Consider the following 18,353-nt stretch of genomic DNA (forward strand, 5'->3'; position numbering starts at 1 on the left):
AAATCTTCTTCTTCAAAAAATGTTTTTCTCTAACGTACATTTGCACCATAATGAATAGAAATATAAGATATATAGATAAGTTATTCAAATAATTAAAGCTCCAGTTCGTCAATTTACCTGCACTGCAGAAGCAATAATCATAAAATCATTGCAAATATAGTCTTAGATATCCCTTCACACGATACACTCGAGGATAAATGCAGTTACAACACAAAAACCGTGTCGCATTACTTTGAACAAATGTTTAGGGTAATTAACAGATAGACATTAAGAAAGATTACATATAAACGCATCTAAAAAACTTGAGAATTTAATACATTAGAAGTAACCAGTTTATTTTTAAGAATCCGAGGAGAGAACTGATTTTGGTTTAGTTGCCGTTTTACTTTCCGATTGTTGCTAAAGTTTTTCTAAGAGACTTCGGCCTCGCTTTGATGTTATTATTTATTAAAAGATGTTACTGTAGTGAAGTTAGATTAATGATTAAAACTTTTACATCCTGTAATACCGCAGTTTTCAAATTATTTTTTGGGAGGGGCTAAGGAAACATAAAAAAAATAACCTTTGACCTCGCCAAAATTCGAACCCCGGATTTTCCGGTTGCTAATTGGGAAATCTAATTATCCTATATCATGAACGTAAAGACGGCAGAAAGCGATAACACATTACAAATACACGAAGTTTAGAGACTGAAAATTGTAAAGACGGAAACAAAGTACTAATAACTGAATTAATAATATACAGCAGTGTTACTAGCAATGTAATTAATCAATTTTAGTACTGCATAACTAAATGATTGTCCTTATAAATAAAAAATACTTTATCTAAATTGCTGAAAACAATAACAGTAATAATAATAATTATTATATTATTATTATTATTTATTGATTGATTGCTTTTACATAACTATTGTATAACTAATATTATTCAATTTATCTGATAACATATCATATGTTTTCGAAATAATTTACTTTCAAATGCTTTTTATAGTTTGTGATAACTTTATGTGTCGATGCTTCACTTTAAATTATTATATTAAGCTGTTCTTCTATTTATATAATATAAACCTTTAAGTCCAAAAGGGTGTTAAAACGAATGGGATATTACTCTCGTAACGGAATTTGGCGGGCGTATCACTATAAATGTCTGAATAACTTTTCAAATTGTTGCCGCCAAATATTATCGTCCTGTATTACTTTTAAAGAAATTAAATAATTAAGAATCTGCATGCATGTATGTATGTTTCTCACATTATGAAAAATCGTCTGTACAATCGTCTGTAAATCGTCTGCCATCAAATTTTGAATGACGTAGTCCTCCACCCGCACTGGAAGCCCGAATTGCGAATTTCGAATTATACGTTTCATACTTTGTAAAACTTTAGTGAATTTCTGATCAACAAACTCAACGATTTGAAAGCCAGGAGCGGCAACACTGTACGGATTAAAATATTATTATCTCCAGCGCACGGGACTGTCTATCGGAAATTCTAAACATACGCTGTTTATACATAATGATTTTGCTGCTCAATCGAATTTTATGTGGCGTAAGTGCGAACGTGATATTTAATTAATGAATTTAACACATAAAACGTTAATGATAAAAAGACAAAAAAAAATTACTAAGCTATCTTAGTAAAAAAACTGGACACTGATATGACAAAGAAAAAGGACTGAAAAAATAGAAAACGTATGCAAACACTTAAATGCATGCCACACGGTAATTCTAAATACATGCTGCTTTTAAAATTTTTGCAATTTTGCTATTGAATTGTACATGGTGCGAAGAATATGATGCTTAGTAGCTAAAAAGACAAAACAAAATGGGTTAGCAGCAGCAGACTGGTAGACTGTGAGTTCATCGAGAGAGTAAAAAAACCTTAACAAACTTGTATGGGCGACCGTTAAAATGTGAGCCCTTTCAAATTTTCTTTTTTCTTTTTTTACTTTTTTTCAAAGTAATAAAATACATTTTTAAAGATAGTCAAAGCAAAAAATATTCTCCATTCTACCCCTCCAAAGCATAAAATTAATCTACATAATCACTTTAAATTAATGCACACAAACGCGTAGCACCTAACAACAAAAATAAATTTTTATTCCAGTCTCCAAATTTATTTTGATTTATTTCAAAGCCTGCAGTGGAATGCTAAGTACTTCTGTTTTCAACTAGAAAATAAACCTAATAAGCTTCAATAACTATTACCAAAACCGGATATAACACGTTATTATAAGTGCTCTGTTTTTTGCAAATTAAAGAAGGTTTAATAAAGAATGCAAATAACAACAATAACAATAATAATAAAAGCGGAAGGCATGCCGGGTAAATTTTCTACTCGGAGAGGAGAATATCTGTGAGCAAAGATAACGAGGCAACTAGTTGCTGAAGGGAGAAGTAGAATAACAGATGACCGACCCCATACAGGTAAAGTCGTGATTATGCCTGCCTTGAAAAACATTTAGAGTGGAATGACGAACCCTATTTAATTTCACGATCATTAGAGAAACCTGGAAAACTATGATTTGGGTGAGCCTCCCTTCTTACGGTTGCATAACTGCGACCGTGATAGCATTCTATGGCAGATATTAGGATTCAGAAAGATTCGCAAACATAGAGCTTCTGATCGTCTTTAAGATTATTTCATACGTGGTTGTAAGGAAGTAAATTTGGATTTACTTAGTTTTATTGTTTTAGTCGTAAGAATTCTATCGTCTGCTAGAAACATCTAAAATAATGCTTACGCAGTTTCGTGAATGGTTTTCAAAGATCCAAAAAAGAACTTCATTGGGTGTTTACGGTAAATACGGCCACTTTATTAAAGAAAAATATGGCTTGAGAAAGAAAAGCACACAGTTCTTTAAAATATGAAATATCTTGTTTCTTTATAAGGATAATGTTTTAAAGGAAATATTGTGATCGCAAAAATAGAACAAAAAAAAAGGATTATAAAATAGAATTAAAATGGATTCAAAAGATATTTTTTCTCGTGATGTCTGTACGAAGTACGTATGCATGTACGAACATGTACGTTCGCATAACTCAAAAACGAGTAGCCATGGAACGTTAAAATTATGTATGTATAGGACAGCTATAATATCTAGTAGTGCCCCTCCCTATTTTGAAGCTTTAAGTTCATTTATATATAGATATATCACTCCGTTATCCGGCTTAGTGAGCTCAGTTTTTTTTTTTTTTTTTTAATTCTTACATGTTGATAAATTGTGCATTTCTTGCTTTAAAAGTGACTGAATTATGTTGTTCTTATGTCCGGTTAAGGTTTTTATACCTTTAGTTAATCTCCACGCAATAGTTGTAGAATTATCAACAATTTAAAAGTTTTTTAAGTGTCGTTAAACCTAACGAGGCCACCATTTGTTTACATTCGAAGTTCTTAGTAAAAAAGTCAGTTGGTGCACCAACTTCAGTGTGTTTTTAACCAGTGGAACCCAAAGTTAGCCTTCAAGAAAATTGGTTTTCTCCCCACTAGCCAAATTGCTTGGTTTCGCGTAGAAACTCTAATTTTAATTGTAAATTTTTTGTTTTGAACTGCATTTTATGTTTTAGGATTTGCTGTAATTTGGAATTTTTAATGAAGATGTTTTGAGTTTTTATGTATTTTTGCCTTGCCGCGAAGTGAGAACAGAAATGATTGCATGAGAAATATATCTAATGAAATTCGAGGAAATGGATTTAAATGAAGTGCAGCAAAAAATCTGTATAATTTACTTGGCCGTGCAAGGAAGTCATGATCATATATTTATATTAAAATATTCCCTAATTTATATATATTATGTACATTTTTTTTTTCATTTAAAATTATTCTAAAGAAGCATGTAAAAGTTTATATGCCTCGTATTTTATCCTCTGAAGTATACATATAATGATTATGTATATAATTTTATATAATTATACAGTAGCTAGAAAAAATACCTTACAAACAGGTTTAGTTATATAATTATTAATAATTTTAAGAAATTGACTTCATTACAAAATTCCAAGGGAATTTCCTTGTTCGATTAAAATCTCATAAAAATAAGATTTTACTGTTAGCACACATGATTTGTCTGAACCAGCTGACAGAATCTCAAGAAATTTTGAGAAATTTCGAAAAGACTTAATCTGTAAAAAGATATAAATTATTTTGCTTCTAACATGAGGACTTTTGGAACTCTAGCTAAATTTGAAACCACATGAAAATTTCGACTTCTCACTTTTCACTAACTCAAATAAAGATTATTATGCATACAGTTATATTTAAATATATAATTATGCATACTTGCAAATTAAAAAAATCATCTTAATGAACTGAAAGCAATTGTGTATTCAGTTATGATTTTTTAAATTATAATTTTCCTGCTTACGCACAAGTTTCTGTTAATTCGCTAGTCGAAATTTAAAGAAATTTTGATCAACGAAATTTGATAAATCCATATGGGTATAAAATTACCAAATATTATGCTTCTCGAGTAAAAATGTTAGAAATGGCCGTTCCTTTTATTGGGAATAGAATTATATTATTTCTAACACAGCTCATTTTAAGTACATATTGTTTTCCGATCTGAATAAACAAATTAACTGAAAATAGTGATTTGTATATTCATAATGCTGCGCAAGATACTTATTAAAATAAAATTAAAATGTTTTAATACTTGGGATATAAAGGTTAAAAAAATTAAATATAGAATCAAGGATCTTGTTTGCTTTCACGCCTCCTGTAATTAATTCACATCTACTCTTTGCCCTGCGTTGGCAACACGCATTGGAATTCTTGTCCACAGAATTCGGTCGCTAGAATGTAGTTGGCTTGTAACTGTTTTAATACTTATTTTTAAATTAACTATGTAATCGTATTTTTATTGAGATGCTTATGTGTGGATATTTTATTATTATACGCTTACAGTTTAATTTGTATAAACTGGAAGTAGTTGAATTTATCAAAGTTATTTCAAAACGAGACTTTTCATTCAGTTTCGGAGCCATTTGATTAACAGCCAGAAAACAGATCTGGAAATAATTTCGCTATCATAAATCAGTTAGTTAATAAAAATACTGAACTTTAAATTGCGTTTTATTTTTGGCATATTTTTAAAATTTTAAAGTACCTGCTCCCTTAAAATTGCAATAGAATAATCTTGAAATATAAGGAATTGAAAGATACAATCCGATAAAAAAATACAATATCTAATTTGACATATGTTCTTTTTCTCCTGAACGTGCTGTATTTGATAAGAATCTCAAACATTACACATTAGAAAAGTTGCAAGCTAATACTCATTAATGAAGTATAAACTAATAAAACTGGACAGAATATTACAATCGAAATGGCTTCAGTATTTGTAATCATGATATATTTTATATTTTTCGTATATAAAAAAAGTTATAACTACAGAAACTTGTTGCAACTGTGCTAAATAATTTTGAAGTTTTGAAAACTTTTATTCTGAATTTCTGTACTTAGGAAACGTTGTAAATCACTAATCGATTTTGGAGGTATACTTAGATTTAAGGTCGTTTTATAGTCAAGATTCATAGCGTAATTTTAATAGTCTAAACAGTTTATTATGAATAGTTGTATTGAAGCAGTTTTAAAAATTCAACTTTATTCTCAGAAAAAGAGCAAAAAGAAACGTTTTGTAAAAATATATGGAATTCACACTTGTATTTACTCAAGCATTTTGATTTTGAAAAGTTTGATAATTTATAGTCTCTTTATTAATGCAAGCATTAAGCTAAAAAAACTCTTTAAATAAAATTATGATAGGAAATTAATAAAAAAAGAGATCTAACATTTTATTTTTTTACAAAAAGAATGGCCACTGCAGATCTGAAATAAATACAAAAAAAAAGGGGGGAGAAAAGAAAGACACATTACAACATTTTTTACAAATTTTACTAATAGTTAAGCTTACGTTAAACACTATCCTACCTTCTTCTCGCTTTACGTCATATATATTCATACAGAAAGTTATGCAAATTAAGAGTAAGTGAAAGGAGGTTGAAATTTTAATTAGATTTTTTGAAACTAATGCTATTGGAAGCCATACTTGCTAGTTGTATTTGTCGAAGACAGTAGATGTCTGTTGCCTGTGTGATTTCGTAAGTGACTTTTAATGCTTAATTGGTAAGAAACAACCAGGTACAGTATATGAGAGAAAATTTCCTTGAAAATTGTAATCGTCAAAAAAGACAAGCAGCCTCAGTTTTGTTTAAATATCACGGAGAGATTATCGATCGTGTTTTGAGTTGCACATTTTTGCTTCAGTTGTATCTCTCAGGAATGATTAAGTAAAATATTATTAAATCTGTCTGCGCGTGAAGTTGCTAAATATTTCAGGGAGACAACTTATTAACACTTAAAGGGATATGTAAAGCAAAATTAAGGAGGCACACTGTGTAAAAGTAGTAAAATAAATAGCAGAATTATAGTATAATAGAAGAAATATTTTTAACTGTAAGCAAATATTTACCATTGAACAGCTTGGAATAGAGTGCCAAAATTCTAATCTTTTAAACAATATTTTTTCATACATTTAAACAACAATAAAAAGAAAGTATTTGTAACTGACCTGCGAAGTTAGAAGAACTACGAGAAGAAAACTCCAGGAAGTGATCATCTTTGTCCTTCGTTCCGTCATCTGAACTGAAATAGAAACAGAAATTCAGAAACAGAACGCATTTATATGCTAAAATCATCAGTAATTAAAAACAAGGAACTTATATACACGAAAATGCTAAAGAATAAAAAGAAAATAGCATTTGTTTTTTCTAATTCGTGAAAATATAAGTTTTACTGAATTATTAGCTCGAAACTCGCTTTTCTTCGACGGCACGCTATCCAATGAATTATCAAAGTCGGTTCAACTAGGGTGGATAATATAGCAAAGCACCCAAGGGCTATCTGCATTTATGCAGGATATTCTGAAGGAAATTGTCCACATATAAAATATACATGAAGAAAGCTCCAAAAACCTATATTGCCAACTCTTTCTATAGTTGGGATCAGAATTCAGAACTAAGTATCAATGTTCACTGTCTCTGCCGTTTATCATTACTGGAGTTAAAACCAGTATTCAATTTTTTTTATATAATTTTCTTTAGAAATGTGATCTTTATATTTCTTCTTGATTTGACCATTACATGGCAATATTTATGCTTCATATTATTTACTTCAAAATATGGTAGGACACGCCTTGCCGTCATGGCCTGGATCTTTGGGGGCTCATTAACTTGTTCCTGACCTTAAGGCAGCGTGTTCTCAATCTCAAACTCAGACTGAGACTCAGACCCATGCGGCCGGGGGAACCGCATGGTCCGTCTAAAAGCAGCTCACGGGTCAGAAAATGTTTTTCAACAAAATTTAAATTTTTTTAACAAAACAAAAACTAAATAAATAAATAACAATTTAATTTTCACTTGCATAATATTTGTTAAAACATACGTAAACAATAATAATAACAACGCAGGAGGAAAATTCAAATATATATTTATTTTCTATGTGAAGTCTAAAAGTTGGTACCTGCAAGAAGTGTTTACTGTTTATACTCTGCAGTTCAAGCGCATTGGCAGCCAGATATTGAATTTTAGACAGACATTTCAGGTAATTCCGATATGTTGAATCAACCACTAACTTACTTTTAACCTTAACCGGAAAAACAGAAATTTCCGAGTGCTGAAGTTGCACGAGTTCTCGAGTGGCAAATCAAATTAACTGTATCAATGTGGGAAATTTCTTCCACAACACACTAGTCACGCGGCATGGCATACAAGCAACCAGTTGCAACGTTCCGATCCATTCATTTTATCCATCATTTTAGTGTACCCTTCAATAGCAGTCATGCACATAAGCTCTTTATATTTTCATGTCTGTAAAACTATAAGCACCGTATTTGCAACAAATATATAATTAAAATGTAATCGCAAGCAGCATAAAATTGCTTTGGGGCTGCGAGTTTGATACAACTGAGGATCTTCTGTTTCACGAACACCAGTTTGTCTAGCTTTCAACAGTAACTCGAAAACGGATTCTCCCTTCTGCCGAGTTAACCTTTCTGCTCGAAAAACTGGGAGCTGTCTTCTCGCTACCCCTGTTTAAAGTGTGATCTATGTTTTTGTTATTTGTCCTGAGAAGTTGAAAGAATTGAACAGCAGATTAAAATTTCACTTCGTTTAGTTTTCGTTTTAATAAAAAAACTTGATGGATTTAGACTATTTCATTCCGTTAATGCAAAGTATTTGTTTAGTATTCTTGACAATCTCTGTACTTAAATTAACATACTCTCTCGATTTTGAAACACCATCAAGTGATAGAAACATTAATTTATAAATGATTAGTATAGTGATAGACGCATTAATTTACACTGATCATTTGAGAGAAATGCCGACAACTCAAATGGGCTAAAAACGGCAAACTATATTGTACGAAAAATAGATAGATAATAGTAATTTCCATTTAAATATTACATTGTTTATATACATAATGCATCGTTCATAGTTTTAAACGCATATGTATACATATTTCTTGAATATCATTTTCAAGTTAATTTTTCTATTATACAAATTCTTTTGATTGACTCAATAAATTATTAGTAATTTATGGTATTTCCTCAAAATATTCAAACGCATCAAAATTTTCCAGTTAAGAGTTCCAATGATCAGTCTTCATTAAAAACATTTTTTTAATATTTTTCAGAAATATTTTGAATTAAATAATCTAATAAATTTTAGACTTCATTTGTCACAATATATCTATTTATCGACTAGCCTTCCCTTATTATTATTGCTGAACTCCCTAACCTTACGGCCATGTTTAACGCATGCATTATATGGCCTTAGAGTTACGAATGGAAAGTTAAGCTCATAAGTGCTGCTTAAAGCAGGAAGGAAATTATGTGATTAACCAGTTTCGGCTGCCGAAAACGCTTGTGGTGTGTAGAGAGGAGAAGATATACATTTGTGATTATTTGAAAAGTTTTCAGCAAGAAACTTGTAACCGGATAACTACTGAAGCCAGCGGTCTTGTTAAAATGGAACGCGCATGCATCCTTTTCTAGGATTATAAGGGAATTTTAAAGCTAAACTACTTACACCACGAGAGCACACTCGTGCGTACAAGGACGTAAAGAGTTATCAAGCTTATTCGATAACTCTTTACGTCCCGATTCATTCATCATCAAGCTTACTTCCCGATTCATCAATAAGCGCATTTAGAATTTACACTTCAAATATGAATTTCATTCCAAAAATACTTAAAACGTCTTAGATTTAATTTTCCAAACACAGATAATTCATCAAAACAAGTAATTTTTCAGCTGAATTTCCTGTTTTTTATGTAGATGTTTAGACTTTTGAGGCTATGTCAGAAGATATTTGTGCAGTATAAAACACTGACCAACATCTTTGCAAATAGAATTCGTTATTTTTCGCTCTACAGCTTTAATCAAACAACATTTATAATTAAAGTTACGTTTTGCTTAGCTTAATTTCAAGCAGATTTCATCTTCAGAGAACTCAGTGAAGATTGAGGAATATTCTGATATTCGCTTGCAACCGGAACGTTCAGAGACTTTAATATTTATCCTATAGCAAGAATCGAATTTGAATTACTCACATTAAAGATGAATAATGTGACAAGAAAATGCCAGAGGCATATTTTCATTATCTTGTGATTTATTACTGAATTTCATTTGAGTATATTTAAATTCTCCTAGCTCTTTCATGCGTAAAATATACTACATATAATCGGCAACTGTGAAAATTAACATAGCCGTGAAATCAAAAATCACTGATTTATTTCTCTCTCATCGAAGTATTTATTATTTTCTCATATTGGCAATGTAAATCTATCTGTAATTTGATACATGATACATAATCGGCTCTTTTGCGGAGCTGAAAAGATTTTATAGTAAATATAACTGATCCAGTTTTCACCTAATTTTACATGTTCGATCGATCTCATGAAAAAGCTTTTATTGTTTCATTCAAAAATCATTATACGTTCTCTCAGAATGCATCTTTAATGATTGAACAGTTAAAGGACTTCATTAATTAATTAGTTTTCTACTATTTTGTAATACTTTAACTTTTCATTAATTTAGGCCATTGAAAGGAAGTTCGAATGTAAGACACCATGAATGCATTTACATACCTATCTGCCGAACCCGTAAGAAAATAAAATCATAATAATAAATGGAATAAAAAAAAAACTAGAAATAATTTTGAGTAATAGTAAATTTGAATCATCAAGACTTTCACTATATTTCGCTTGAGAAAAATAAAAGGTTCTTAAAAGCATATGAATGTAATTTAAGAGGTTATTAAATTAATGAATGACGAATAAAAATATTCGCACATTAATGATGATAATTATTTTTAAGCATAAAAATAAGTTGAAATATATTAAAAAAATAAAGAAACCCCAATTTTTATTTTCATATTACCTTTTTGGAAAACACTACTTACTAATCGTGGCTTAAAATCTCGTGTGTAAATCGTAAGTACTCAAAGGATTGGTTGAATTAAGTTAGGTAAACTGACAAAATTGAGTACACGAAGGCGTTTTGACTAAGGAAAGGAATACTTTCGTAAAAGATTTTGTAAAGGAAATCAGCAAGTACTTATGGTACACAAGGGGAAAACTACAAAAACTCTCAGGCAACTAGCTCCTTTCACCGTATTAAGTTCAAGAACACTGTATTAAGTTCCCAGTGCTTATCGATGTTAAGCTCAAAGAATGGGAACAGGTGAAGAATATTTTTTAGAAAGTAATCTGATTTGAAAAATATAAATGCGTAAAAGAACTTTCAGAATTTTTTTTATATCTCTTCAAAAACTTCTCTATATAGACCTTTTGTGACTAAATATTGCCTAACGTATAAATAATTATTATCTGCGTGATACCAAATCTCAGAGCCCTCAGCGTTTAAACTAAATTTTCTTGAACTTTGAAACATACAAAATTTCAAACAAAATGTTCATTTCAGAATTTTAAGTAAGTTTTTCACGATTTACTGCTTAAAAATTTCAACATTTCTATGCGGCAAATATTAATTCACTGCTATTACTATGTTGCTCAAATATTTTTTCCACCCGATCTCAGGCACTAGATATTACAGGCGTTGGCCACTACTAAGGTCGGAAACAGCGATCACTTTATTATGGAGGCACCTAATAGGTCATCCACCGTTGCCTCCTATGAAGGGACAGACAATTTACATCCATGATGTCTCTGAGATTCGAATCCGGGCTCTTCACTACGGTAGTCAGAGTCATTAACCACTTTCTCGTCTGGGCGGCATGGCATGTTGTTCGTCTCGTCTGGGCGGCATGTTGTAAAAAGATTCATTTTATCCTACATCTTTAAGAAGAAAGATGTTAAGCAAATAACAAATATTAAAATGTCAATTGTTTAAATGAATCTAATTTTTTTAAATATTAAATTTAAAAAAAAATTATGTGATATTGTTGATTTAATATGTTCTTCATATTTCATTTATTTTTTTTAACATCAGAACATAATCAAACTTAGGGCCAACATCTCTAAGTTGTACGCTTGTGTTAGAAAACATAGGTGTTTTAAGTTCCACGGCACACAGTTACAGGAGTGTCAACTTGCAATAAACTCATTATGAACAAATTAATAAAACATGCAATAATAATTTGCACACCGCTACTATGTATTCAATATAGCTGTGCTTTTACATTCCATAACTATAAAGAAATGAAAGGAATGCAACTCTGAATGTATTATCTATAATACATCCGTATTTTATTTTCTATTTTCTGTCCATTTTGAAAATCCTTTTCAATCAGATTAATGTTGATGAAGGTACTATAAATCCGATCATGCGCAGAAGATTTTCTTCTTACAGAAAAATTGGGAAAACAGTAATGCATGAAATCATTTCAAAATTTAAATTCTTGTCCTTGATCTGGCTTTGCATTTATAATTTTTGCTTGTAAAAGAAGTCTAGTTCTTCTTGATTATTTTGTCTTTTTCAAATTAAGCTCTTCTTTTTGTCTTGGTTTGGCCGACCAAGTTTTATTTGAACATCCCGACGCCATTTTTCTAAATATATATAAAGACATTCGGATGTATGGTATTTGTTTTAAAATAAGTTCAAACAAAAAATAAATATGACATAAACAAAGAATAATGAGCTTGCAAATATCAGCCGGATTTTTAAATACATTACGTAGTAAATCAAATGTCATTATTATTATTTTGCCAATTTCGGCAGAGTTTCTAACAAGAATTCCGCGCAGTTCTTCCGATCTTTCTGAAATTAACTCGTCTTTAAATTAATATTGCCATATTTTTAATTTTTGTGGATATTAAAATTCGTTATCGAAGGTCTAGTAACCGAAGTTTTATCTGTATGTGTTATACTTCTGCTGTATTAAGTATTATGACAGAAATATTTAAAAACCTTCGAAAATGTTTCGCTCGTGAAATTCCTTGAGAAATCGAAGAACGATTAATCAAAGCTCTACCTACATGTGCTTAAGTACTAAATTTATATATTTGTTACATTTAAATACTATGACAAAACTATCATTTTAAACCTTTGAAAATATCAACAAATTTACCTTAGTGATATCCAAAATTATTAACATATATTTCGCTTCGAATAGATTACTTAAATCGCAGTATCTTCTTAAAGAAATTGCCTTCAAATTCAGAGAATGTATTCTACTACAACTTACAGAAAAATGCATCTTTTTAACATCCGCTATTGACTTCTTTGGACAATTTGATGAATTTCGTGATGATAATATAATAAGTTCAAACATGAACACTTAAATATTTTTTTTATTTGTGTAACATTATTACTAAAATTATTGTTATTATTTTAAATGGATATTCACCAACGTATGGAAAGAGTCGAAGAAGATATACGAAAAATCTCTTAAATTTTGATGCGAAATATTCAGCTCCTTTTTCCCCTCTAAAACTACACAGCATGAATTATTTTTAGTTCTGCTCTGAGAATTTTCAGTCTAAAGAATGCATTTTTTCTCAAGCCATTAATTATGTAGTACTAACATGCCAGGTTTCCGGACCATTTCCCAACAATATTCAAAATTATCACGCAAAGGGAGACATATATTTGCGTGTCGAATATTTGTTGCGAATTAGCAACTGGCAATGCCTCTAAAATTCGAAATCTTGAATGTTATTTTTTTTATGTATTTTAAAATAATTATCTGCAGTTTAGGATTCAGTCTGTGTAAGCTTGACGAAAACTGCTGGAAAAAATATTAATGTTCTAGAAGATGATATGCATTATGATTTTACATGTATATTAACAACATATATTTTTATATGCACTTTAATAGAACCAGAGGTTTTTTTTTTTTTTTTTTTTTTTTTTTTTTTTGGGGGTGTGTGTGTGTGTGTGTGTGTATTATTATTTGTTTAATTGAAGAGAAAAGCACACGAATTCTACCTATCTAAAAAAAGATTTCCTTTATTAAAAAAAAAATTTAAAAAGTAAAAAAGAGAAGTCTCTCTAGGAAAACTATCGTGTAGGGAAAAAGAAAAGAAGTTGTCAGCCCATTCGTCGGAATTTGAATTCAGGTCGAACTACTAGAGTTTAATGATTTCAAACGTTTGTCCGTTGTTACGCTAGCTGTTCAATTAAAGTTCCTGTTAACATTCTTAAACATGTCGCGGTTATTAATAGTATAAAATCATGCAGTGCATTGTTACACATTTAGTCAAAATATGCCGCAACTTTAAATAATGTGAAAAAAGAAATTATTTTGTTTATCTTCATTCTGCAACGTATCATTTTCTTTCCGCTTAAATTAAATTGTTAAAAAATACTGTTAAATCGCAAGTCATCTGAAAATATATATTAAGTAATCAAATATATATGTAATAGGCACCATGCTAAAAACACGAACCTGCAGTCTTTTCTGTGGGTTTTGTTTTCCGAGATTTTACTTTACGCCAAAAAAAAGAATAGCATACTCTGCGAGAATAACTATGAAAGTTATTACGCAGAAGTTATATTTCCTTATTTTTCCCTCAAAACGAAGTCCATGCCAAATTTTAAATTCTTATTTTTTCGAAACAATGGATTCGAAGATTCATGGTTTTGGGTTAACATCGAAGATACATTACCTAATCGTTACTGTTAATGGGTGATTTTGTAAATATTAAAAATAAATATAAAAAAGGTGGATAGAGCTATCTCTAGCTAACAATATCTGGACACAGATGCAATATCTGTCTGACACGCAGAATGATTCTGTTCAATTCTCTTTAAGAACGTGATTTTTTTAGACGAACAAATAGAAGTGATTTCCCTGTAGAAAGAATCTTTGTCTAGAAATTTTCCTATCATGGGGTTCCGAAAATTATTCAGTTCTCTTTTTTGAGCTAACTTGCAATATTTAAATCAGAATTTTTTCAGTAAACTATTTATAGATCGATAAGTAATAAATAAATAGCAAATCTCTTAAATTTCCTAAGATATGGAAAAATCAAAATCTTTATGCAAATGCTTTTATTATATCTATTTTAGTAAATAAGCAGTTCTGTTTCTAAAATTCATATTTATTTTAACTTTTTAAAATTGCCAAGCAGCTCTGAAAAATAACATGCTGTAGAATAGAAGGAATATTTTTGTAACCCATATTTCAGTCTATTCTCTGTTCTTCTTTAGAAGGAAACAATTCTAACATGTTATATGAAAAAATTTTGTCATTTTTTGACATGGGATGATAAAATTTTTCTGCTTCACTCATTTCGTTAAGAATTAGCCAAGAAAGAAATTTTCTTTTAACTTTCTTCAAATTTATATTATTCCATTATAATAGACAGAGGCGATCCAGTATCTACAGCTATCTATTTCACTACTGTATAAAAAATATTTCAACATAGGACACAGATCTACCATCTTTTAACCATCTTTTAATTATAACTTATGATAAAATTTTGAAAGAAGAAACAATAGTTAAGTAAAATGTGAGGCAAATTAAACTAAATCTCTCAGAAATTTCCCAATCTGCGAACTAAATCATTTGAATATACGCCACCAACGCTTCTTTGTCGTACGAAAACCTTTGTTCGGCATCATATTCAAATCCCGAAACTAATAATCAACGAGAAGACGGTATTATCAACAGCTGAATGTTACATACAATGCAAAACAATAATGCAAAAGAGGAATTCAGCACAGCGAAGAAAAGAATCTAAACCTGAAGCTTCGGGAAGATTTTATTATTTTCTTGGAGGGGGAAGTCAAAACTAGGCAAGAGCGAGAGATGGATCTGGGACTGATCACTGGAGCATCTCTTATTCTGCGCTGTTCGGGAATCGTCGATGCGGATCGAAATCGAATGCTGGAAACGTCGCTCAACCAACCGCGGATAGACTTTCAGCAAATGTCATTGTTCTTCGAGAGCTACTTTTCATTACCATAACCCATTTGAAGGAGTGGTGAGGTATATGACCCAGTTTGTGCTTAATATCGTCTGCCAAGTGACGCCGGTGGGAATTTCTGATTTTAAAAATAATGTAGGCCCTCAGGTTATTGTTTTCTTAACCCTAATGCTCCTCCGTTATTAACCCTTCAACACGATAGCATTCATCAGGGAGTATAATAATTTCTTGAAAGTCTTACCTCGCTAATGTTTTCAAATAAAAATATTTATAAGAAACATTCAGTTGTGTTGACTATTTTTTTTTTTTTTTAAATTTACATAAGGACTCATTTATATGAATAAATTTTTCAAGGAAACTAAGCTTTAAAATAATTAATTGCAATGAAAAGATTAATGACTAATTATTACTTTCTGTAAAGAAGCATTTTCAAGCACTTCTTATTTCTTTTGAATTTTTCTCACAGAAAATTGAATAATTAAACTAAACGTACAATGCAATAACGTGATAATTACTTAAAGATATTCAAGATTAAATTTATGAACTGAAGTACGAAATTAATTCAATTGTGAAACATCTTTTTCCCTACACGATCTAGGCATTTTCTTCACCTAGATTTTTCTCATCAAGTTGAGACTGGCATCATATAATGACATACCAAAAAGAAACTACAAATAATGATTCACTCTTATAGTCGCATTTTTTTTCCCTAACAAGAACCAATATCCAGGTAATGGAGCAAAAAATATAAAGAGTTTAATAAATTTTTAATTATAACTTAACTTAAAATAAATAATTTACCGAAAGTTTTTTTTTAAATACCGTTACATATTTATATCGTTTTTTTCACTTTCGACACTGATTAAAATTATTTAAATAAAACACGAATCTAACAGTAGAAAGTCCTTTCATAACACAGATTTCCCATGAACATTATTAATTATTACTACGTAAATCTTAAATAATATTTTCATACTTAGTACATATTCATTACTTTTTGAGCTATTAATGATTGATAAATATATTTTATCGCCATAATATCAGTGATGCAACCAAAATAAACAATTAACACCGAGCGGCGCAAATTTTTTAATTGGTGCACTTTTCATGTGAACTTAAATTTATACATTAAGTCATGGATCGTCAGACCATAAAGAACAAACTGGCGCTACCTAAAGAATTATGAAGTGACAGTTGGCTTACGAAATTGAATTGAAAATAGAAATGGCTTTTATATTCAACAAAGCATTCGAAGAAAATATGACGAGATTTCAACAGTTTCGCGCTCTTGTTGCGGTTTGTTTTACCTCATCGGAATTTTCGAGTGAAATATACGAATATCAACTAAATTATAATGACATATAAAAGGGGTGCCACATTAAGTCTTTTTCCCAAATTTTTTCTTTGAATCGCACTCACACTTTGCCAATTAACGCACTAAAACAAAACGTCTGGCGTATAAAGTATAGTAACAACCGATTAAAAAACGATTTGTCATAAAAAAGGTTCCACATTTTTATGGTTTTATTGTAAACAATTATTTTATTAGCCCAAATGGGACGTTAGTCGAGAATGGGATATTATTTTCAAAACGACATTTTGCACTTAATTGCAAATATTATAGTCCAATATTATATTTGAAAAAATAAAAAATGATGAAGAATTTGCATGAGTGTATGTATGTTTCACGCATTGTCGAAAAACAAGGGCACCTAGAGACATCAAATTTTGAGTAACGTAGTCTTCCACTCGACTGTGGGCATCTAGAAGCCCAAATTTCTAATTTCTAATTTGTTTTATTATCTATTTCATTATTTGTAAAACTCTTACGAATTTTTGATTAACAAGCCAACTATTTTAAAACGAGAAGTGGCAACACCGTACGGAACAAAACATTTTTATCTCCATTGCACGCGACTGTCTAGCAGAAATTCTAAAGATACGCTCTTTTTAAATATTTTGCGATTTTGCTGTTGAATCGAATTTTATGTGGCGTAAGCGCCAAGAACGTGATATTTAATAAATAAACTACACACAAAAACGTTCATAATAAAAAGACAAATAAAGCCATCTTAGTTAAAAAAAACTGAACATTGATATGATGAACTGGAAAGAGACTAAAAAGAATGCATGCCAACACTTAAAGCTGCATTGAGAAATATTAATGTTTCTCGAGATCTCGAGATTGCGATCTCAGCGAGAGCGAAAAATCCTTAACAAATCCTTTTGGGCGGCCATTAATTTTTTAAAAAATCTTATTTACCTATTTGTTGCGAACATCGGCAAAGCATTCCAAAAGGAATGTAAAAAATTTACTGTTAATAATATTACAATACACTTAAAATCATTAAATAGTTTTAAGATAAAAATTGAGAAATTTACTTTATTGAGATATAGAAAATTATTCACAGTAAAGCAGCTGAAATTCCACAGCTGGCAGCACAATTCACGTAAAGAAATCAATTTTCCTCGGAGCTTAACAGTTAATGTTGCTGCCTTTTGCGTAGAACTAGACTCATTAAAAAAAAATATTCTTTTTAATGTGAAAAAAACCGGAACGCTTTCATTAATTTTCAAAGCAACGATCAAACATTACTACATTCAATTAGCTCGTTAGAACATTAATTATCCATCCATAATTATTCACTGACACTGAATGATGAGCATCAAACGCTTAATTAAAAAAATCGAATGATTCATATTAACCAGTCTAAACCAGATATTAAAGAAGTTCCTTTCTATAATATTTGTTACTAAATGTATAAAATATTTAATTCAACTAATCGGGAATGCTTTAAGTTCCTTTACTGAATCTTATTCCTGAAGTATGTAAATTTAATTTGTATTCAAATACACGCAGTAGAAATTTGGATTCGGAAAATCTTATAACTTAGCTGCTCATAAATAGACATGCCAAAATGTATGATATCCGTGACCTTCGTCTGCAAAGTCAACTTCATTTAAT

The 18,353-nt window shown here is 30.2% G+C and overlaps 1 protein-coding gene across 2 annotated transcripts in view; it reads right to left on the minus strand.

Moving 5' to 3' along the window:
* Positions 1-18,353, minus strand: part of dyl (transmembrane protein dusky-like) — a 76,909-nt gene that overhangs the window by 12,285 nt on the left and 46,271 nt on the right. For both annotated transcript variants that reach the window (XM_035358273.2, XM_035358274.2), the window contains exon 2: positions 6,567-6,640. In XM_035358273.2, coding sequence (XP_035214164.1) covers positions 6,567-6,635 — 69 coding nt within the window. In that variant the 5' untranslated portion in view covers positions 6,636-6,640. The remainder of the gene's footprint in view (positions 1-6,566; positions 6,641-18,353) is intronic.

This window comes from Stegodyphus dumicola, chromosome 1 (assembly GCF_044657685.1).
Source record: "Stegodyphus dumicola isolate Sdum_Otavi_A_Nest chromosome 1, ASM4465768v1".
NCBI lineage: Eukaryota > Metazoa > Arthropoda > Arachnida > Araneae > Eresidae > Stegodyphus > Stegodyphus dumicola.